The 23943-nt window shown below is 42.7% G+C and overlaps 1 protein-coding gene across 1 annotated transcript in view; it reads left to right on the forward strand.

Moving 5' to 3' along the window:
- The window catches only part of LOC132828092 (uncharacterized), a 110104-nt gene extending 95199 nt beyond the window's left edge, over nucleotides 1–14905 (forward strand). Inside the window, exons 14-21 of the mRNA XM_060845002.1 lie at nucleotides 3907–3928; nucleotides 6688–6924; nucleotides 7108–7422; nucleotides 7554–7877; nucleotides 11128–11248; nucleotides 12951–13039; nucleotides 13576–13628; nucleotides 14352–14905. Of these exons, the coding sequence (XP_060700985.1) occupies nucleotides 3907–3928; nucleotides 6688–6924; nucleotides 7108–7422; nucleotides 7554–7877; nucleotides 11128–11248; nucleotides 12951–13039; nucleotides 13576–13628; nucleotides 14352–14663 (1473 nt within the window). The 3' untranslated portion in view covers nucleotides 14664–14905. The remainder of the gene's footprint in view (nucleotides 1–3906; nucleotides 3929–6687; nucleotides 6925–7107; nucleotides 7423–7553; nucleotides 7878–11127; nucleotides 11249–12950; nucleotides 13040–13575; nucleotides 13629–14351) is intronic.
- The last annotated feature ends 9038 nt before the right edge of the window (nucleotides 14906–23943 follow it).

The following is a 23943-nucleotide window of genomic DNA, read 5'->3' on the forward strand; positions in this document are numbered from 1 at the left end:
TCCCTGAACACAATGGACAATTTAGCCTGACCATTCAACCCAACCTGAACATCATTAAAGTTAAAAATCACACAACACCAGGTTACAGTCCGACAATTTCATCTGGAAGTACATGCTTTTGAAGCGCTGCTCCTTCGTCAGGTAGACAGAGGAGTAGGATCATAGGACACAAAATGTACAGCAAAAGATCTTTAGAAAGTAAGAAGAAACTGCAGTACCTGGAGGAAACCCACACAGACAGGGAGAGTGCTCAAAATGCACAGTCACCCAAGACTTGAACTGAACCCAGGGATTACTGGGACTGTGAGGCAGCAGTGCTAACCACCGAGACACTGTGCTGTCCATTTTTGAGAAGTTGAGATGTAAAACACAAGTTTCCACACTTGTTCATGTTTTGATGTTCATTGTGTTTTCACGCTATAAGAAAAAGTGTGAATAATATCAAGGGAGATGTGTGATAGATAGCCCTGGATGTACAATCAGAGTAAGTGTCAGTTACTTTGGTCTGCAAATTGGAGAGAGAGCTGCCCTGGTACAGCACTTGCTGGAGGCTAATGTTGTGGGGCCTGGTCCATTTGAAGGACATTGTTGGATGTGGATGGAACAAACAGTGGACAGATGTATCGGGGTCCGGCCTGTGTGGGATGTAGGTTATGAATCACAAAGAGGACAGCTGAAAGGGGAGAGAAGCTTTATCGATTAATCTACAGGGGAGATTCCAAAGGATCAGAAGAAACATTATCGATTAAAATGTGCTATAAACTGGAGTTAAAGTTCCTACAGGAGGGGGGTACGAGAAAGGCTTGGCAGAACGGATTAGGGAGAACACAAAGGCAATTTAACCTGATGTAAGGAATAAGAGAATGTTCAAAGAAAGAGTAGCGCCAATCAGGGATAGCATAGGGAACTTGTGTGTGGAGTCTGAGGAGTTAGGGGAAGCCCTAAATGAGATTTTTGCTTCTGTCTTTACAAAAGAAACGAACTTTGTAGTGCATGAAACCTTTGAAGAGCAGGTGTGCATGTTGGAATGGATAGAGATAGAGGAAGATGATGTGCTGAAAATTTTGTCAAACATTAAGATTGACAAGTCGCCAGGCCCATACCAGATTTAGATTAGATTAGATTACTTACAGTGCGGAAACAGGCCCTTCGGCCCAACAAGTCCACACCGACCCGCCGAAGCGCAACCCACCCATACCCCTACATTTACCCCTTACCTAACACTACGGGCAATTTAGCATGGCCAATTCACCTGACCCGCACATCTTAGGACTGTGGGAGGAAATCGGAGCACCCGGAGGAAACCCACGCAGACAAGGGGAGAACGTGCAAACTCCACACAGTCAGTCGCCTGAGTCGGGAATTGAACCCGGGTCTCAGGCGCTGTGAGGCAGCAGTGCTAACCACTGTGCCACCGTGCCGCCCACTGATTTGTCCTCGGCTGCTTTGGAAAAAGAGAAATGCAATTGCTTCACCACTTGTGAAGATTTTTGCGTCCTCGCTCTCCATTGGAGTCGTACCTGAGGACTGGAGGGAGGCAAATGTAATTCCTCTCTTCAAGAAAGGAATTAGGTAAATCCCGGCAATTACAGACCAGTAAGTCTCACGTCGGTCATCTGCAAGGTGTTAGAAAGGATTCTGAGGGATAGGATTTATGACCATCTGGAAGAGTATGGCTTGATTAAATGCTGTCAACACGGCTTTGTGAGGGGGAGGTCATGCCTCACAAACCTTATCAAGTTCTTTGAGGATGTGACTAGAAACGTTGATGAGGGTCGAGCTGTGGATGTGGTGTATATGGATTTCAGCAAGGCGTTTGATAAGGTTCCCCATGGTAGGCTCAGTCAGACGGTCAGGAGGAATGGGATACAGGGGAACTTAGCTGTCTGGATACAGAATTGGCTGGCCAACACAAGACAGCAAGTGGTATAAGAAGGAAAATATTCAGCCTGGAAGTCAGTTGTGAGTCGTGTTCCACAGGGCTCTGTCCTTGGGCCTCTACTGGTTGTAATTTTTATTAATGACTTGGATGAGGGGATTGAAGGATGAGTCAGCAAGTTTGCAGATGACACAAAGGTTGGAGGTGTCGTTGACAGCATAGAGGGATGTTGGAGGCTGCAGCGGGACATTGACAGGATTCAGAGATGGGCTGAGAGGTGGCAGATGGAGTTCGACCTGGATGAATGCGAGGTGATGCATTTTGGAAAGTCAAATTGGAAAGCTGAGTACAGGATTAAGGATCGGATTCTTGGCAGTGTGGAGGAACAGAGGGATCTTGGTGTGCAGGTACATAGATCCCTTAAAATGGCACCCAAGTGGACAGGGTTGTTAAGAAAGCATATGGTGTTTTGGCTTTCATTAACAGGGGGAGTTTAAGAGTTGTGAGATCTTGTTGCAGATCATTCAAACTTTGGTTAGACCGCACATGGAATACTGCATCCAGTTCTGGTCGCCCTATTATCGGAAAGATGTGGATTCTTTGGAAAGGGTTCAGAGGAGGTTTACCAGGATGTTGCCTGAACTGGAGGGCTTATCTTATGAAGAGAGGTTGACTGAGCTCGGACTTTTTTCATTGGAGAAAAGGAGGAGGAGAGGGGGCCTAATTGAGGTGTACAAGATAATGAGAGGCATAGATAGAGTCGTTAGCCAGGGACTATTTCCCAGGGCAGAAATGACTAACATGAGGGGTCATAGTTTTAAGCTGGTTGGAGGAAAGTATAGAGGGGATGTCAGAGGTGGGTTCTTTACACAGAGAGTTGTGAGAGCATGGAATGCGTTGCCAGCAGCAGTTGTGGGAGCAAGGTCATTGGGGACATTTAGGAGACTGTTGGACATGCATCTGGTCACAGAAATGTGAGGGTGCATACATGAGGATCAATGGTCAGCACAACATCGTGGGCTGAAGGGCCTGTTCTGTGCTGTACTGTTCTATGTTCTAACACTGAGCATTTTATATTGTCCAGAAACTGTGTGACAAATAGCTCAGGAGTTCAGGAATATGTCACTAACTGTTACAGCAGGGACATTAAACAACTCTTCCACAGGCTTTCAAAACGTTTGTTAGACACTTGGGATTGGCCTCCTCAGTCACTGGTAAAACCCCAGAGCCTGTGGGGAAGCCCATTGTGAAACCACAACCCATACCTGCAGGCACTGTAACACCCTCCTGGCACCCATTGTCTACAGCTCAGTAAAGAGGGAGAACTGTGTCACCTGGAGCAATATGTCTGCAGCCACGTTTGCACAGCCACTGTCAGAAATGTTCAGTGGAGAGGCATTCTGGAAAGGCAGGGTGGGGACAGTTTTCTTAGAGCCCAGATCAGTGTTAATCAACAGGATATTGGAGGTGGCACACTTTCGGTCATTCAAGGCTGTACTGAGAGTTTTCAGATCCAGCCCATTGATCACCATCTCTGGGAAGGAAACCTCCTGGGACAGGCTCATGTCCATGTTGTGGGTGGATCACTGCACCATTCCAGAGTAAATGGGACATCCATCTGAATGAGGGAGGGGCTTTGTGGCGGCTCCAAGTCCTGCAATTTTCTGTCTCAGAAGAACGGTCTTTTAAAAACTGCTGAGTGACCGTCTATCAGGATATGGCTTTGACACTGAGCAAGTCACTTTACAGGATCCCTGACAGTTTGATCAGATATTCTACACTCTGTTAATAACTGTTACACTCACTGTTTCATCACAGAATGTAATTTTTCAATCTGGTCTATTTTTCCAACTGATTCTACAATGTCCATGTCATTCAGGGGCTGGGGGATCTCTGCTCTCTGTTTCTGACACTCAGACACTGGTGACCTGACAGCAGAGGGGTTTCATCCCCATTGGGATATTAACCCCCAAATGTTTCCAAGTGTTCTTTAGGAGTTTACCCAACGTGTTGTTTCTGTTTCCCAGACAGAGCATTGCGATGGTCCTCGTTGGTTCAGTCTCTGGGTAATGACTCCAGTGACTCTCCTCCCATATTAAGGGTTAAGGTGGGGGCACTGCCTTCAGCATTGTGGCTGGGGGTGAGCACGGTTGGTGAATGGTCAAAGATGATCTTCTCAAAGGTGAAACCCAGCATGGTTCACCAGACTCACTCATCATCAACCATGTTCTGGTGAATACAAAGCCCCATGTCAGTCGGTACACCAGAGGGATCCTCACCTTGGAACTGAAGCTCACTCCCAGTTACTCAATCACAGTTCACTTCCCCCTGAATTTTCTCTGTGTCAGTTGAGTTTCATTCTCTGCCTGAAATCGGCCCCAGGACCTTTTACTTGAATCTTGTGGGAATGGAGCAGAGGATGTCCTTCTCCTGCCCATCGGGGAATTCAGATCCTGACACAATAATTATTCAGCACTGACGGTAGGAGGCATATTCTGCAAACAAAATATTTGAAAGAGCTCTATTTTTAGGTGAAGGCTTAATTTTCGCAAACTAAATCGATGTCTGTCTCAAACTGTAGGTTGAAATTTCCTAACATGGGAGAATGAGACAGTTGTCATTCAAATGAGATTTCAGTATAAATACTGAGCTTGGGTCAACATTATCCTGAGCACCTGATGCGTTAACTGCCTTGGTTTCAGAATTTTTTGTTCATTCGATAAAAATTCTTTAGCTCTGTTAAACATAACCAAGGAGAAAAATCTCTTCACGATTAAATTTCACTGGCTCACTGTGGTTTCTGAAGCTGGCTTCCTGTTCCTCTTCCTCATTTAACTTCTTGTAGACATTGCATTGCACAGTATCTCAATGTGAGAAATAAGAGCTGAGAGACTGACATCAAGAACTGAACTGATCTTTGTGAACAAAACGATGTGGACTTTGATTCTCCTCATTTGTTCCATTCCCGGTGAGTGACTATCCGAGTTGTATATTCAGATAATCCACATTTGTTGAAATCCACTGTGTTATAAAGTAGAAATGTTTAAATATTTGAAGATACATAATTGGAAAAGGGAGAGCTTGTGACACAATGGGTAACATCGTTATTGCCATGGCAAATGCTGAGAGTTCAATTCTTACAAAAGTACATTTTTCAAAGGAATGTGTCTTCTCACAAAGCCAAACTGGTTCATTTTCAACCTACAAATCCTTCCAACATACAGAGAGTAGGACTGGGTGAGATTCCACATCAGTCTTTTCCAATGCTCACTTAAAAATCACGCAAAACAAAGATTTAGTCCAGCAGGTTTATTTGGAAGCATTCGCTTTCAGAGCACTGCTCCTTCATCAGGTGAACACAACCACTTGATGAAGAAACAGTTCTTCGAAAGTTAATGCTTCCAAACAAACCTGTTGAACTATAAACTGCTGTTGTGTGATTTGTCTACCCCAGTCCAACACCGGCACCTCATGGTTATCCAATGCAGAGTGACACCCCTCACATCACAGCAACTGGCTTCAGGCTGGTGACAAGCTGCAGAAAACAGACACAGCATGGACTTTGTCTGCTCCATGTGTCTCTAAATATGGACGCCATTGAATCTTAAAAAAACAAACATAAAAGTACATGAACAACATCACAAAATGTAGTAATTCTACTAAACACTTTATAATCCCATGCTGCAGAGTTCCCAAATAATTTAGAGCAGCATAATGAATTATGAATTAAATTAAAAGGGTACCATAACATTTTTTTCAGTGAAAAAAAGGGCACAATTATTTTAATTTGACTGAAGTTTTCAATTTTCAATACACACTGAAAAGTGTATGAGGAATAAGCCCTCAAACAAAACATCTTGAGTTTGCTTTTATTTATTTTATTTTTGAAGATCAATTCATTAAATATTGCTCTGTGAGGCTCAGTCACAAAAGGAGATGGTTGGTTTATTTTTCTCTTCACTTAGAAAAGCCTTTTTCCTTTCAGTCTAATTGAATCAAGTTGTTTGCTCTCTTTCAATTCCATTGATTTACACAGTACAATAAAGTTAATGCTCATCATTGCAATCGCTCCATTAATGATAAAGAAATGTTTGAAAGACTCAAGAATAAAATTCTCAGTGTCGCTTTCCCCTCGGCTACAGCTCTGTGAATTCTGTTACATGAAAATTCCCTGAAATGTTTTGTGGCTCCAGCCCACCAACTTCATGCAGAATACTTCATGGACAGAAATCTGAAACATGCATCTCTCTGCTTTCACAGTTCTCTCTCTTTCAAGGCTTTCTTTTTCCAATAAGGTCTCTGTCTCCAAACCAGCATCATTTTTAATCATTCACGTATCTCCCTCCCTTTCATCTCAGATCTCCACCTCTTCACTTACATTTAAAATCCTTTGTTATTTTACTCAAGAATTGTTCGTCACACAAAGGGCAGTTCTCCCAAAAAAACTGTTGGTCTGGCATTGATTGAAGTAAAGTCTACGCTGTCATCAACAGGCTTCTCCTCTTCAACACCAGGACACAATGTGGCAGCAATTTCAACATTTTCTCATGAACCATCTCTCTGGCACAATCAGTAAATTACTTCTGTTATTTTATTATTCATACAATGATATCAATATGTGATTATAAATAATTCTGCCTTTACTGCCCTCAAGATCCTCCACATTGATCTCTCTCCCATCGTGAACCATCCCTTGCTGAACTTTAATTCTCTTCCTTTCCCACTTAAGGTCTCTTATCATCTTCCTGGATCACCTGTTTTCTCGGCCCCTTGAGCCCTGAAAATGCAGCCCCTGAGCCCATCATGAGTCCACATAGATCCCTCTCCTCCCTGGATGAAACCCTCCTTCTCCAGTCGGAGTAAGGACCCTTCAGCACCTGTGCCCTCCTTCACACTGATCTTCAGTCGACTCCAATCCAGGCCTGTCACTCAGGCTGCTCTCCAGGGGGAACAACATTTTGATGATGTCACACACGGTGGAGTTAGAGCCCACAGCGGGCAGCACAAACCCAATTTCAAGATTGTCCCAAAGCTCGACCAGGGAGGTAAGAAAATATTCCGACTGTTTCAATCATTCCCTGGGAATATGGAACAGCCTGAGGCTCTGATAAGGGTTTATATTAATGATTACCTTCATCATGTACTGGATGGAATGTAGCTGATTAAAATGTATCTGTTTGTAATAAGCAGTTCTTTCCAGTTAAATTTCTGAAATATTGTCTCCTCAGTTACAGGTGCTGTATGGGCAGAGAAAGGTGTAACGGGAATTTTGGGAAGAGCGATCACAATATCTTGTCAATACGAAGCACGGAGGTACCAGTCACACAAGAAATATTGGTGTCTCGGATGGACACGTCAGTGTAATGTTATAGCAACGACAAATTGGCCAAATGGGAGAATATCAATCACTGACAACAAAACACAAGGAATATTTCTTGTCACAATGAAGAATCTTCAATGGAGGGATGCAGGATGGTACAGCTGTGGGATTGAGATGTCTGGCTATGACCCGATGTTTAATGTAAAGCTGCACATTTCTGACGGTACGTGACTCACTTTGTTTTAAATTACTCTCTGCTGATATGTCTGATCAGTGTTTTATCCAGGAAGAAAAGTGACAAAGTGTTGGGGAATATTTGAATTTTCTCACAGAATAATTGTTTCTTTCCCACAGAAGCCATCTCTGTTCCTGGGCTTCGATTTTTATCCCAACCAAATGTCTCATGTTCTGGGGGGTCAGTGACAGTCTCCTGTGAGTCTGCCCGAGGATCCCTCCCCATTCACTACACATGGTCTGAGAAAATGCCATCACAAGATTCAAAGATCTCTGACACCAATAAACTGGATCTACATTGTCAATCCTTCACACAGCAACAACATCAATATTACTGCTCAGCCTCAAATACTCAGGGAACAAAATCCAGTGAAATTGTTCATGTGTCAGTCAACAATGTAAGAGAGAAGAACTGCAATTATAGGATACAGATCAACAGCATCGGTAAGTGTGATGTAAACAATATTTGTTTACTATCTCACTCTGGGAAACTGTAATTGATAAATGCACTCCATTTGTTTTCATTGTCAGTTCTGAACAAAGCCAATGGCTTGCCCTATACTTAGAAAGTACATAAAAGCCTACCCACAGCATAGGGAGACATTGCAACATCTCCAATGATCCCAGCAAATTAAAATAGCATTTGATTGACAGACAATTTGCATTTTTGTAACAGAAGGAATTATTAAATTTAGTCAGTGACTGTTGTGTGCAGATTTAGGACAAATATTGGGGACAGATTGGAGATCAGTTGCACAAATGAAATACAGAGGAACCTCGATTATCTGAACGTCGATGATCCTAATTTCGGGTTATCCAAACAGGATCTCAAGGTCCCGATGCTTTGGTGAACTGTATTATCCAAACATTCGATTATCCAGACAAAACATTCCCTTCCCGAGTCATTTGGATTATCAAGGGTCCTCTGTATATGTAAATATTGCCTGCAGCCATTTCCTGATCTGATCTGTTTGAGCTGTCAGAGAAGAAGCAAGTCAGCATCAAGTCGAAGTGACACACGGGAACTGTATTTGGAACTATCAGCAGCAGCTCATGTGGCTGCACTCTCACTTTTGATGCCAGCATGTTGGGGGTTCCAGTTCCCCTTCAGGGTTAAAATTCAGCTGGATCCCACTGCCCAGCAGAGAGAAGTAATGCTGTGCTGTGGCAGGTGAGACAGTGTCAATGAGGCGATAAACTGAGAACCTGTTCCCCCTTTAGGAATGGCACCATTTGTAAACTATTTACAGAATGGAGGTCTCCTAGTGTCTGAGCAAGCATTCATTCCTCAATCAATGTTACTAAAAACAATCAGATTTTTGAGAAATTATTTCACTTTAGGTTTGAGTTATTGTTGCATTCCAACTGTTTGTTTCCATCTCCTCAGATCCTGTAATGTACCAAAACCCATCTGATTCATTAATGTTCTTTAGGGAAGGAAATCTCTAGCCTTTTCCAGGTCTGCTCCACATGGGACTCCAGCAATGTGGTTTGTTCTTAAACTGCTCTCTTCAAAAGGTTTAGAAAGTCACTCAGTCAGGGTTAATTAGAAATGGGCTACAAAATCTGGCCATTAAAGACCAAAAAATAGAGAATCAACAGTTTACTTGTTGCAGAAATAATTCACATAAAACACACCCAAGCCGTATTGCCTGTGTACCCCTTGGAGATGGGGAACCTTATCAGTCTACCTCATGGATCCTTTTGGTTCAGTTGATGGAAAATCTTTGGTGGGTTTTGTGTCTATAAATGAGGCTTCCCATTATTCCTGCAAGATCGGAAAACCATCTCAAGAGGGTGGAAGAGACCTCTGTCGGCAAGTGACAGCTCCATGTGAAACCCGTGGTTTTAAACAAGTGGGATACCTGGGTCATAGTTACCAGCTCAAACCCTTTAACAAACCCCAATGGAACACACCAACTCTCAGATTCAGGGAAAAAAGTAACCGGGATCGTCATTGTGTGCAACCACAGGAGATGGGAGAGATACTAAACAGTCCACGTTACAGAAGAGGAAGTGCTGAAAGTCTCAAAATGCATAACAAGAGATAAATCTCCAAAATCCGATCAAATGTCATCCAAACCAATGTGGGAAATTAGGGAAGAAATTGTGGGGCCCCTAGCAAAGCTATTTGTATCATCCACAGTCACAGGTGAGGTGCTGGAGGACTGGAGGGTGGCTAATATTATTCATTTAGTTCGGAAAGGCTGTATGGAGAAGCCTGGGAATTATAGATCTGCGAGTCTGACAGCAGTGGTGGGTAGGTTGTTGGAGGGGATTTTGAGAGATTGCATGTATATGCATTTGGAGAGGCACAAACTGATTAGGTATCATGCTTTGGAAATCGTGTGTTACAAACTTGATTGAGTTTTTTGAGGACGTAACTAAAAAGATTGATTAGGGTAGAGCAGTAGGCAATGTTTCACATGGTGGACGAAATAAAGTTAGATCACATGGATTCAGGGCGAGCTTGCCAATTGAATACAAAATTAACTTGATGGCAGGAGACAGAGGGTAATGGTGGAGGGTCATTTTTTTCGATTGGAGATGTGTGACCTGTGGTATTCTGCAGTGATCGGATTAAGTTATATAAATTATTTGAATGAGAATTTAGAAGGAATGGTTAGCAAGTTTGTGGATGACACCAAAATTGGTGGTATTGTTGATAGTGATGAATGTTATCTATGATTACAAAGGGATCTTGCTCAATTGGGCCAGTTAGCTGAGGATTGGCAGTTAGTTTCATTTGCATCAATGCGAGCTATAGCCTTTTGGTAAAACGAACAAAGACAGGACTTATACAATTAAAGGTAGGGCCCTGGGTAATGCTGTCAAACAGAGAGTCCCAGGAGATCTTTGAAATTTTCATCCCAGGTAGACAGGGTGGTTAAGAAGCTATTTAGTATGCTTACCATCATTGCTCAGACCAATGAGTGTTGGAGTTGGTACAGCACGTTGCGCTTGCATAGAATGATGGTGAGGCCACTTTTTGTTTTGTGCGTACAGTTCATGTCACCCTGCTTCAGGAAGGTTATTATTAATTTGAAGAGGTTTCAGAAAAGATCTACTAAGATGTTGTCGTGATTGGAGGGTTTGAGTGATAAGGATAGGCTGGGACTTTTTCCACTGGATCGGAGAAGGTTGAGAGGTGACTTTATAAGAGGATAATAAAATCATGAGGTGAATAGCAAAGATTTTTAATCATGAGGCAGAGTGAGTTCAAAGTGAGGAGGTATACTTTTAAGATGTAAGGAGAACAATGTAAAAGGGAGGTGTGGTGCCACACGTTGACACAGAGGGTGGCTCATTTGTGGAATGAAATGCCAGAGGACATGGTGGATGAAGCTAGAGTTACATGTAAACGACATTTGATTAGATACATGAATAGAAAAGGTTTAGAGTGACATGAGCCAAATGCAGAAGAGTGGTACTAATTTATTTTGAGAAACTTTTTGGGCACTGATGCGTTAAACAGAAGGGTCTCTTTCCGTGCTGACCATGACTCTAACATTTTCAGCAGAGTTAGACCACTTATAGGTGTCATTGTTACCAGGGAAGGGGAATTAATGCAAAACTCCATGATATCAAATGGGCTGTTCCCCAAGTAATGAAGTTCCATTTATTCATGAGGTTCTCTCTGGTAACTACAAATGAAAAGGAGATGAATCTGAACATCATTCCCTTGTTTCAACAGGTGGACGATATAATTGTACTGTTTCTTCAACAACATCACCAGGAACTACACATTCCCCAAATACAAGTGGAGGTTCCTCTGCCAGTCTAACCCAACTCTCCGGAAATAATTCCCATGAAACGTATGATATTATCTTTTTCATTCCATGTGTGAGGTTTACAATATTTTTGAACAATTATTGGCGAAACGTGTCAAAGCCTTTTGTTGTTTTGGAAATGAAAATGGTGCTGGGTTTATATTGAGCTCCTGTGTTAGTTCCATATTAAAGGTTCAATTGTTTTTGAAAAGCACAAATGGAAAATAATTGTTTCTATTTTGTTGGCCCTCAGATGGCATTGCTCATCTTCATTACTTCACCATTAATCTACACCATCTGTCATGTCCCTGCTTGCCAAACGTACCTTGCTGCTGTGATCTTGAGTGAGGTTTCAGGATAGTGTCATTCCTGCTGGTGAAAAGGAAGGTTTGAAGTGATATTTCTGCACAGGGACAGATAGCTCGCAGCGTTAGGCTTTAGCCTGAGTTCATCAGCCTGAGCTGTCGGTAATAAGCTGCAGGAACTGTAAGTGTGATAGAAACACTGAGCAAATCATTCTTGGAAGTTACAATGGGGATGAGGGAAAAGTGCCAATTAAGTGTCAGTTAGAAACGGAGAATATTGGAAACGCAAAGTGATTTAATCTATATTTGGATAGAAATAGCTCAGTGCAGAATTCTTCACAATTGTAGTCGACACCCGAAGCAACCCCCAGATACTGTCTGATCATACCTTTCCAGCAACTTCTGTTTTTCATTCAGGTCTCCAGCACATGTTATTCATTTGTTTTTAAACAGATAATACTCTGTGATTCAAAAAGCATTGAAAGTTTATAAATTTTATTTGCAGTCATATCTATATATCTGTTGTGTTAAGTTTGTGTAAATGAAGATCATCGGAATCTAACATCCATTCTCAAACCTGTTGTTGCTAATTTTTAGTGGTCATCCAGTGTTCCTTTATTCCATTTTTACCGAGTGAAATTTACCACATCTTAAAAAGGCTCAGTGGTGGTACACTCACCTTCTATGTCAGAGATTGTGAGTTTACTTCCTCTTCAGAACCATGGGCACATTATCAATGCTGAGTCCCTAGTGCAGTACTGAGGCAGTGCCATGCTATTGTGGTACTATCTTCCCTGTGTGATCAATCCAGGCCCCATCTCCCCCTCTCAGGGGAACGTGACAGATCTCTTGGTGATATTTGTGGAAGAGCAGGGCTGTTCTCCCTGGAGATCTGGGCAATACTTCTCCCTTACCAATTCCAAATTGCATGATCAGTCATCTGATTATTGTTTGTTGAAATATACTGTGTGCAAATTGAATGCCATGTTTGCCTAAAAAACATTTAAGTATTTCACTTCATGCATTGTTTTTGGATGTCCTGAGGTCATGAAAGTGTTTCTTAATATATTTCTTGCATCAAAGGGCCTAGAATCATGGGTGGCACAGTGGCACGGTGGTTAGCACTGCTGCCTCACAGCACCAGAGACCTGAGTTCAATTCCTGCCTCAGGCGACTGACTGTGTGGAGTTTGCACGTTCTCCCTGTGTCTGTGTGGGTTTCCTCCGGGTGCTCCGGTTTCCTCCCAGTCACAAAGATGTGTGGGTCAGGTGAATTGGCCATGCTAAATTGCCCGTAGTGTTAGGTAAGGTGTAAATGTATGGGTGGGTTGTGCTTCGGCGGGTTGGTGTGGACATTTTGGGCCGAAGGGCCTGTTTCCACACTGTAAGTAATCTAATTGATTGTGTATTAACACTGTCCCTTTTCTATTCTCAATATCCCAGTCTGGTTTACATTGTGGTCGGTGTACTGGGGGCCATTCTGGTTGTTTTTGCTGTTGCTCTACTTTTGTACCTAAGACAAATCAACAAGGGTGAGTTTTTATTTCTCTTCAATTGTTTCATTTACCTCAATAGCTTGTAGTTGAGAATAGTAAGTATATCAGACTTGGATCTTCTAATGGCTAGATATCTGATATTCCAGTATAGTCAGGAGCTGCATGTGGGAACACTGCAGAATCTCCATCCTAGCAGACGCTGAAGAGATTGCCCCGAAAATTGAATGTTCCACTTGGCAATTCCTCAAACCTGGGACCATTCATTTAATTCAGTGATTTTCAATAAAATTCAGTAAAATCATTACTCGGTAAAAGTTAGGTTAATAAATGGGTGGCCAAATGTCTGAGTAACTGTTCAACTAACCCCGTACTTACTTCACATGTCCTGAACAATATCTTCTCAAGCCTCCTTACACCCCTCAGACTCATGTTGGGAATTGTGTTGCGATGGTGATGAATGAAGTTCAGTGCATACAGGATTATGTACACTGCAAAACATGTTCAGTTTGAAGATTTTAAACATCTAGCATTCCTGTCAAATTAGCTTGAACAATTCAATTGTAATGTTTCAGGTACACTCTGCATCATGTGTCAACAAAGTGATAAGTCTCTTAATAATGGCCAGGTAAGGATGATAAATATTAAACTGTATGGAAATTTGCAGAACATAGCAAATGTCTGTACTGGAAATCCTGTTTGGTCCATGTAGTGCACGTCGGCTCTTATCCTCCTCACAAGATTTCCTGAATTCCTTTTCATCTAACCCTATCAATTTCCAACTCCTGCTTTCTCCACATGCTTATCAAGTTCTCTCTCAAATATCACAATGCAACTTGACTCAACTCCTCCCTTAGAAAAAAAATAGAAAATTCAGGAGAAACCTTGTTATCCAAAGATTGTCAGAAAGTGGAACTTATTGCCATTAGGGGTCCTTGAGGCAAATATTGTAAATCCATTCAGAGGGGCAGCTGGATAAGAACAGGAGGATGAAATGAATAGCAAGATATATCGATGAGATTGGATGAAAATGGATAGAGGAGGCTCAAGAGGAGAAGGGCTTTTACCCAAAACATCAACTCTCCTGCTCCTCGGATGCTGCCTGACCTGCTCTGCTTTTCCAGCACCACACTTGCAACTCTAATCTCAGCATCTGCAGTCCTCACTTTTGCCTAGTCAAGAGGAGAATTACTTTAGTACTGGGTTCAAATGCCTGTTCTACACTGGAAGTGATTTATAATATCTTCTATTACTGTACATTGATTAATAATAATCAAGAATTTGCTTTCTCTTTGTAAGGACACAAATCATCATTCAAGTGAATGAAAAATATGTTTTTCTTCCATTTTAGGAATTGGTGCCAGTGGAAGAGAACTTGGTATATGCAAACATAAACCACACTCAAAGGAACACAGCAGAAAGACAAAGCAAGAGAAGAAGCAACTTGAAGAATGATGAAATCACATACGCGGCATTGGAATTTCAAAAGAAATCATTATCACTGAGAGGTGGGCTGGCAATGCACACAGGTGACAACTCAGACAGTGTCACCTACAGTGAGCTCAACTTTCCAACCCAGCCGCCAAAGGGGAATAAAAATGCCCCAAAACGCAACACCCCTCAGGAATCTGGAAGGGAAGTTTATGCTGATATTACTTTTTAGGAAAACCATGATGAGATATTTGTACTCTTCATTTTTCCTTCTTTGCAATGCAGTTGTATTGAATTTTGTCTGTTGTAAGCTGCCCGCACATTTACTTTGTCCAACTCCTTAGGATTTGATCCCAACAATTCCATGCTCTATCCAGTTTGGTTTCCTCAGCAGATGGAATCAATCTATCTTTTCTTCCCAAGTCTGGATCACTTGCATAAAATCTTCGAGAAGAAAGTGAGGACTGCAGATGCTGGAGATCAGAGCTGAAAATGTGTTGCTGGAAAAGCGCAGCAGGTCAGGCAGCATCCAAGGAGCAAGAAAATCGACGTTTCGGGCATGAGCCCTTCTTCAGGAAAGATTCCTGAAAAAGGCTCATGCCCGAAACGTCGATTCTCCTGCTCCTTGGATCCTGCCTGACCTGCTGCACTTTTCCAGCAACACATTTTCAGCACTTGCTGAAAATAGCAAGAGCAGAAGTCTAAATACCAAGGTGTTTGGCAACCCAATCATTCCCCATCTCCTTGTCTCCCCTCACTCTAACCTCTGAGTCACAGATTCCGGGTCAGAGCCCCATTCCCAGAGCTAAATTCAAAAATCAAACTTGACATGCTAGCATGGGACTATGGGACCCTAATGATTGTGTGATACAGAACTGGCACATTGTTAAAAAGAGATGGAAAAGTTAAAGTTTTTGTTCCACTCTCATCAGGACTAAGCCACAAGAAACTAAACTTTAAAAGGGAATATCAATATAAACAGCATGAGGAGAGAGTGCAAATTGTTTGGATAATGGTTGACATGGAGATGTAGCAGAAGCTGTTAACCATCAAATTTAACTGATTAAACTCAGACCAGCCAAGTAGGCTCTGATTGGTTAAGGCTGCAATGATTAGCAAAGTGCATGATTCTCTCCTCAATTAAAGAGGTGAGATGGACGGACATACTCATTTTCCTGGAAAGAACAGGGCCCTCAGTAGTAATATATGTAATTTCTAGCCTGCACAAATGAATCACACTGCAAGCCCAGTGGATAATCTGAAACTGGTTTCCAGTGTGTTTCTGTGCACAGGTCGGACTGTTCAATATTGTTCAACAGCAGCATCATGTCTAATGTTGGATATGTCACCCTGGGATTACAGTATGGGCTTGTTAACATGATTGGCTCACTGCTGACTTGCAGTGTTGTCTGATATAGTCAGCCTACACACTTGGCATCACAGCAACATTAAAGCTGGTATTCCACAGTGTTTCTGGATTATAACAATTGGGAAGTGGAATTGGTTGGACATTATTGTGTTGAAGAGGGATTTAACATGTGATTGCTGGAAAAATGTCAAAGGTCAAAGCAAACTGTTTTTTTTTATGCTGTGTTCTCGAACAACAAATTATTTTGGGAAGTCGGCAACCTGAAACTTTTAAAAGAGATTGTATTTGTCTAAACGTCTGAACAAATTTGAAGAGAAATCCTTAGCCTTGTCCTGTTGTCTGAATTTATCTCACCCACAAACCCTCTGAAGAGCTGTGGGCAATGATGTAGAGGTGAAAATGTGTTGTTGGAAAAGCACAGCAGGTCAGGCAGCATCCAAGGAGCAGGAGAATCGACGTTTCGGGCATGAGCCCTTCTCCAGGAATGAGGAAAGTGTGCCGAGCAGGCTAAGATAAAAGGTAGGGAGGGACTTGGGGGAGGGACGTTGGAAATACGATAGGTGGAAAGAGGTCAAGGTTAGGGTGATAGGCCAGAGTGGGGGTGGGGGCGGAGAGATCAGGAAGAAGATTGCAGGTTAGGAAGGCGGTGCTGAGTTCGAGGGATTTGACTGAGACAAGTGGAGGAGGGGAAATGAGGAAACTGGAGAAATCTTAGTTCATCCCTTGTGGTTGGAGGGTTCCCAGGCGGAAGATGAGGTGCTGTTTCTCCAGCCGCCGTGTTGCTATGGTCTGGTGATGGAGGAGTCCAAGGGCCTGCATGTCCTTGGTGGAGTGGTTCTCCACCCTGGGTTGAATTTGTATCACAGCAGGAAAGTCCAAGCTCCAACAACACCAACCCACCACCAATTGAGACCCTTAAGTGCTCATTCAGCCCCCCAGTAGGACACAAAGAGTGAACGGTGTGTGGGGTGCGGCATGTGGGGTGTGGGATGTGTGTCCAATTAGATGTATCTTGTTGAATAAGCAAAATGTCATTTATTGCATTTATTGCAACTCTTTAGAATTTAGAATAGACTCCACATTTCTTTAAAGAAGGCTGTGAGGCCACCTAGCCTCCGTTCCTACTTCACTCCCTCCCCAAGTCATTATGATATATCAGTCAGTAATGATTCTTGCATTCAATTAAATGTTAACTTTTTCAGACCCTTTCATACCTATATACAACATTTCCCACAGGTTTTGTTTTTGCATCACTATTATTATTATTATTATTATTATGTATTTATTTGCAATTACATTTAGCACTATCCCAGCTCCCTCCAGAAACTTTGACTTGACAAGTTCAGAAGCTGAGGAGAGTTTGTTTTGTTATTCATTTGTGGGATGTGGGGGTTGCTGGCTACTCAGCATTTATTACGTGTCCCTAGCTGCCCTTGGGATGATGGTGGTGAGCTATCTACTTGAATTACTGCAGTCCCTGTGCTATAAGAGAGACCCATGATGCCAACAGGAAGGGCATACCAGGATTTTGACCCAGCAACACTGATTGAATGGCAATGATGAGTGGCTTGGAGGGGAACTTGCAGGTGCTGGTGTTCACAAATATCTGCTGCCCTTGTCCTTGCAGATGGAAGTGGTCATGAGTTAGAAAGGTGCTGTCTGAAGATCTTTGGCAAATTTCCAGTGCATCTTGTGGATAGCAAACACTGCTGTGACCGAGTGTTAGTGGTGGAGGGATTGAATGTAAGTGGGCCCTATGTCCTGGATGGTGTCAAGTTTCTTGAGTGTTGTTGGAGCTGAACACATCCAGGCAAGTGGGGAGCATTCCATCAGACTCCTGCCTTGTGCCTGAGTCTCTAACCAAGTTTGTGCCTTGTAGCCTATGGGGAGACAGGAGGTGGGTTACTTACTGCAGTACCTGGAGAAGAGAGGTTGATGAACAGCAGATCCTGCAAAGCAGAAGGGTCATCTCAGTTAACCTCGTGGACAGCGGTCTTTCCTGTTTCTTTTCCCTCCACCCACAGCACCAATGTTTTTGTCTATGTCAGTCTGCATGTGTGCGTGTAGGGACTGCATCATAAGGAGGTTAGGGTTTTACTTGGTTGAGTTGAATGTCAACAATTTGTAGTTGTTTATTTGTGGTTAGAATCTATTTATTTGCAATAAATAGCAACTCCTATTAAATCTTGTTGAAACAGGCAGGTAATTTGGAGAATTTTTGAATACTTTGATAAAATCTTTCGCTTTTGTGGTGAATCTGGGAGTTGGGATTTTGAGTTTCAGTGTTTGACCTCAGTGAGGCTAGAGAGTTCCTTCCAGAATTATGAGAATAGAAAGTGGCTGTCTTAGACTGTCATTGTTATGGTCTGAGGTCCTTTACAAAACTGGGTAACCTCTCATTTCACCTACGTTTTTTTTGTACAAGGTGTCCACCCTTTCTTTGTAGCATCTTGACTTTGTAGACATTGCTTATCTTTTCTTAATGGTGTCATCCAGGGCGTTTTATGCACCACATCTCCAATTTGTATCAGTGGATTTTTGTTCTCAATTCATTTGTATATCTGCACCAAAGCAGACAGATATTTTACCTCAACTTTGTTTCGTTTAGAGGTTCTGTTCATCATCAATGATTAAATTATTGCAGAAATTGTTTGTTTCCATGCTGTACAGCTCTATGACTCCATAAATCAATTAATTGTCTTCCTTGGTTGTCTTACCTGAAGACTCCTATTTTTTGAGATGATATCCATTATGTTTGTTGAGACTCTTCTTTGGAAGTTAAGGAGGTCGGATATTCTACATGACCCTCTCCCTTCGTCATCACCTCAGAATCTAACTTGAATTTGCTGTTTGTAATTGTTCACGCCGCTAAGTTGCAATATGACTCAATTCAGTCTCCGTTGTGTCAATTGTCTGAAGTGGTATGTACTATTCAGTTGTTGCTTCTTCATTTTCCTTATTTCTTGAACTTTGCTGTCAATTAGAATTTCAACTCCTTTCAGTGTTGATTGCAGTGGATTCTTTTCTTTTGCCAAGCCAGTTTGTCACAATTTTTCATCTAATTGATAGTATAAAACAACCTTTTATTCTTGTATAATTAACTTTGGGGGATTCTGATTTTTTTTTCCTTCTTCTCCCCCATGATCTTAAGGAGCCCTCCCAAATCCTCCACTGGCTGCTTTTTCTGTGTGTTTTTGACTGGACTTGCCTTCTCCAGCTATTCTTTGACATGTTGGTGTTTAACCATTTTCACCATAAAAATGAGATTCTGGTTAAGACACTCCTTTCTGCTCAGATTAAGAATCCCTGTTACCAAACTGTGTTTTCTAATAGTTGTAATACTATAATCTGTGAAGCATCACTGGATTCGAAATGTTCATCTCTACAAATGACGCCAGTCCTGCTTTACTTCTCCAGCATTCGTTGTTTTTATTCCAGATTTCCAGCACTTACAGTTTTTTGTATTTATTTTTCTAATATCTGATGTTGCTTATGGTGGAGAGACACATATAGCATGTGGTTATATTTAAGCCAGATATCATCAGTGTTTATTCCGCAAAAGCTTGCCATGTCATCAGATTCTGACACTTCCCATTATATGTAACTTGAAATTCATGAGACTGACAAAAAATGTGAGCATGCCAGATTATTTGGTCAGGTCACCAATATCTCTGTAGGAAAACTTTGGGTTTATCTTCTACAGCAGAATTTTCTATCTCGTTTACCTCTTTGTTTGTGTAGCTCTTTGCTTTGTTGTGGCTGCATTGTACTTCGTTATCCATTTTTTTGAAAGAGACGACATTGATCCTAATAGCATTTAGTTTTAAAGCTGGGTACGGTTTGTGTTAATGAGGTTTGCTGCACCACAATGTTGGCAAGGAATTCACATATCTGCCCCAACCACCACATTGGCTTATCATGTGTCTTTTTTCTGATTCTGTATATGAAGAGTAGAATGTACTCTGAAGGTCTGACGGATGGAGTTTGATCTTCTCCCCTGAGGATTGATTGGTGTTCACCTGCAATAAAAATTCGTCAGTAATGACTACAACATTTTGGTACCTTATGAATTCTAACTTTAAATCAGCATTGTCATACTTCTTCACTGATTTGTAGAGGTCATAAACAAATCATCAAAGAGTCCCCTGCAGTTTGCATTCTTCCACTAAATCTTAATCTTCCAAAATTTTATTAGTTCCAAGGTGGAAACATTATCAAAGGCTCATAATATTTCTGCAAATGTGAGTGTTGTGTTTCTTTCTCCCGTTTAGTGAACGATATTATCATTGGTTATAGTCCCATTTTTTTCCCCTGTAGCACATTCGGTCCATCAACTCCATGCTGGTCAGAAACAAGTTCTAACTATTCTAATCTGATTTTCCACCACTTGGCTCACAGCTTTGTCATTATAAATGCACATCTAAATACTTCTTTAAAATACTATAAATATTCCTGCTTCTATCACCTTTCCAGTTTCCCAGCATCCTCCAGGTGAAAATGGTTTTTCTCATCGCTCAGCACGGTGGCTCAGTGGTTAGCACTGCTGCCTAACAGCACCAGGAGCCCAGGTTCAATTCCTACCTCTGGCAAACTGTGGAGTTTGCACATTCTCCCCGTGTCTGCATGGTTTCCTCCCACAGATTAGATAAATTGGCCATGCTAAATTGCCCGTAATATTAGGTGCAGGGGAATGGGTCTGGTTGAGTTGCTCTTCAGAGGGTTGGTGTGGACTTGTTGGGCCAAAGGGTCTGTTTCCACACTGTAACGAATCTGATCTAATCTTTATTCCTTCCCTTAAATTTACGCCCAGGTCATCGATCCCTCCATCAAGGAGAAAGAATTCTTCTGATCTACTTTATCTATACCCCTCAATTTTATGCATCTCAATCATGTCTCCTTTCAATCTACTCTGCTCTAAGGAAAACAACTCCAGTCTGTCCAAACTCTCTTCATAAAAGGAAACTCTCCAGTCCAGGCAATATCTTGGTAAATCCCCTCTGCACCCTCTTTAATACTATCACATCCCTCCTATGATGTGGATTCCAGATCTGCTCTTCGACTCTGACCTAGGCAAAGTGTTATACAGCTCCAGAAAAAAAAACCCTGCTCTTAAGCTTAATACCTCAGCTAATAAAGACAAGTATCCCATAAGGCCTTCTTAACCACTTTATCCAGCTGTCCTGCTATCTTAAGAGACTGGTGTCCTTATGTACCAAGGTCCCTCTGATCCTTGGTTTTTCCCAGGATCCTACTGTTCATCATTGATTCCCTTGTCTTGTTTGTCCTGCCTAAGTGCATCACCTCACATTTATCCTGAATAAATTCCATTTGCCGTTGATCATCCCATCTGACCAGGATTGAGTGTAGGCACAAATATTTAAATTTATGACTACATTCAATACTCATAATAATAAGTATCTGTTTCTTTTGAAGTCCTCTGGGTTATCATCATGTTAGTTGCATTGATTCTGTTAAATTAAATAACATCACATGCTGATCACCATATCTTGTAAATGTGTGGGTTCTTCAGAGCTTTCTGCATGTGTGTGCGTGCAAGAGAGAGAGAGAGTATGGCCTACTTCTGGTCTAAAGAAAGAGGGTAAGAAAGATGTAGTTTATTGCATTCCTTCAACTATAAATAGACTCAACGTTACGACAAAAACTAGTGGAATTAGCCTGAGGTCTGACACACACAAGATCCTGCTCAACCCTCCCACCTCAAAGCATCAAAGTGTGATAGCATGTATTGCACTCAGTCAGTTCTAACCCGTACCAGCAATCCCTGGATCTACTGAGAATTACCCCCAGCACCACGTCCCTAATTCTCCATACACCTTCTCTAGATTAACCCCATCCTGCAAGACTCCACCTCTCCTCTGGATAATCTTTTGTACTGGGGGGGGGGGGGGCCTGGAGATTTGTCATTGCCCTGTAACAGACATGACCTTCCCCGTGGCACTGCCAAACTCAGATGCTGCTGGTCTCTGATTAACCAGGATGTGCCTCCACTCAGGTCCTAACTCCAGCAGAGAGCCCACCTTCGCAGACTGCCATGATTTGGAAGTGCTGGTGTTGGACTGGGGTGGACAAAGTTAAAATTAAACAACACCATGTTGTAGTCCAACAGGCTTATTTGGAAACACCAGCTTTCGGAGCGCTGCTCCTGATATCACAAGAATGTGGTACTCTTTCCTGAAAATGCTCTTATAAAACATGAACTTATTTCAAAACTGGGACATTCCTGACTCTCAGATATTTCGCAAATGTACTTGTTACAGTAAGTTCTAATATTTTCTCTGATCGGAAATGAAACTTGCATTTGTGAGAAGCCAATGAAGCAACTTCTGGAAGAGGAATCTGGACTCAGAATCACATGGCAGCAGAGTTAATTCATGAAATTAACACATTTAGTAATAAATGCGAAAGGCTTTTCATGTCCACTTGACCTAGTTTTTAATAAAAGAAAATTCATTCTGTGTCAGGACTAGATGTGGTAAATGCAGAAAAGGTGTTCCCAATGATCAGAGTATCCAGAATCAGGGTGCAGTCGAACAATAGGACGAGGCCATTTCAGACTCAGATGAGGAGACACGTCTTCATCCAGAGGGTGGAGAGCACTTGAATTCTCTGCCACTGGAAAACGGCTGAGATCAAAACATTGAAAGTTGAACCTGAGGGGCAACTTACATTCAAACACACAGGGTAGTACGCATATGGAATTAGCTGCCAGTGCAAGTGGGTGAGGTGGGTACATTAACAACATTTAAAAGGCATTTGGGAAAATGCATGGATTGAAAAGGTTTAGAAGGATATAGGCCAAGTGCAAGGAAATGGGGTTAGCATGGATAGACATTTTGGTCAGCAAGGGCCTGTTTCCATGCTGGAGAACTCTATAACTCTAAGGAGTAAGGCATAGTTCTTACGACTAAAGGGATCCAAGGATATGGGGAGAAAGTGGGAACAGGTTACTGAATTGGATGATCTGCCATGATCATATTGAATGATGAAGCATGCTAGAAGGGCTGAATGGCCTATTCCCACTCCTATAGTCTGTATTTTTAAACAAGCGTTTCACTTCAGGGCGAGCTTAAAAATAATGTAATGTTAGGGATAGAAAGGTCTAACAGTTGGGAAAGCAGCAAACGAGATGATAGCATGATCTTGGCAGTGGTCCAGGAGCCTCTAGTGGCAAGGCTACCAGGTAGTTGTTGGGATGAAAACAGAAATAGCTGGCAAATCTCAGCAGGTCTGGTAGCACTTTTGGGAAGAAAGCAGAGCTAACGATTTGAGTCCAGTGAAAACTGATAGCAGATACCTTTACATCGAGCCTCCTCCTGGGTGGTCCGCCCTGGCGACTTATTTTTTCCGCCAGGTGCGTAACCTCAACTACGACACACAGCTCCTGTTCGTCGACCATGACGGTTTGGAGGCCACCCTTAAGGCGCTGCCTGTCTTTTACCAGGACCTGATCACTGTCTGGAACATGGTCGAATCGCGCTGCTCCTACCCTCCAGCAGGAGTAGCGGCTGTCGTCAGGGAGCCATTGCTCAGGAATCCGCACCTCCGTGCTCGCGGGTTCGAGTGGCTGTCAAAGGGGAGGGCCGTGGTGGCGAGAGTGACCAGGGTCGGGGACGTGCTGGATGCCGGGCGCCTGGGCTGGACGCAGCGAGCAGGGCAGCGGTAGACGTCCGGTATGTGGCCACCGCCATCCGATGCCTTAAAACGGCTGTGCTCGGACCCGACATAGTGCACCAGTTGGAGGATGCTCAGGTGTGCGGTGGGATCCCGTCCGTGCTCACCCCAGCCCGGACGGAATTTCACATTGGCCCCAAGGTCCCGTACTTCTCGCGGGAGCCTGTGCCCCACAACCTGAGCCGCCTCCAGAATTTTACTTTTGTCCCTTTCAAGGACGTAAAAAGGCGGGCCCTGTATCGACTGCTGCTGCAGACCGTCCACCTCTTCTCCCTCATCCACTGTCCGGACACGCCTTGGCGTGCCCATTTGCCGCCGGGCGGTGGGGATCTCTACGCGGGAGTCCTCCCCCTTTCTCTTGGGGATCTGGGGTGGAGGATGCTGCACGCAGCAGTCCCCTGCAACCATAGGTTGCGGTGGTTCATGGACTCCCAACCCAACTGCTTGTTCT

This window comes from Hemiscyllium ocellatum, chromosome 26, assembly GCF_020745735.1.
Source record: "Hemiscyllium ocellatum isolate sHemOce1 chromosome 26, sHemOce1.pat.X.cur, whole genome shotgun sequence".
Taxonomy (NCBI): Eukaryota; Metazoa; Chordata; class Chondrichthyes; order Orectolobiformes; family Hemiscylliidae; genus Hemiscyllium; species Hemiscyllium ocellatum.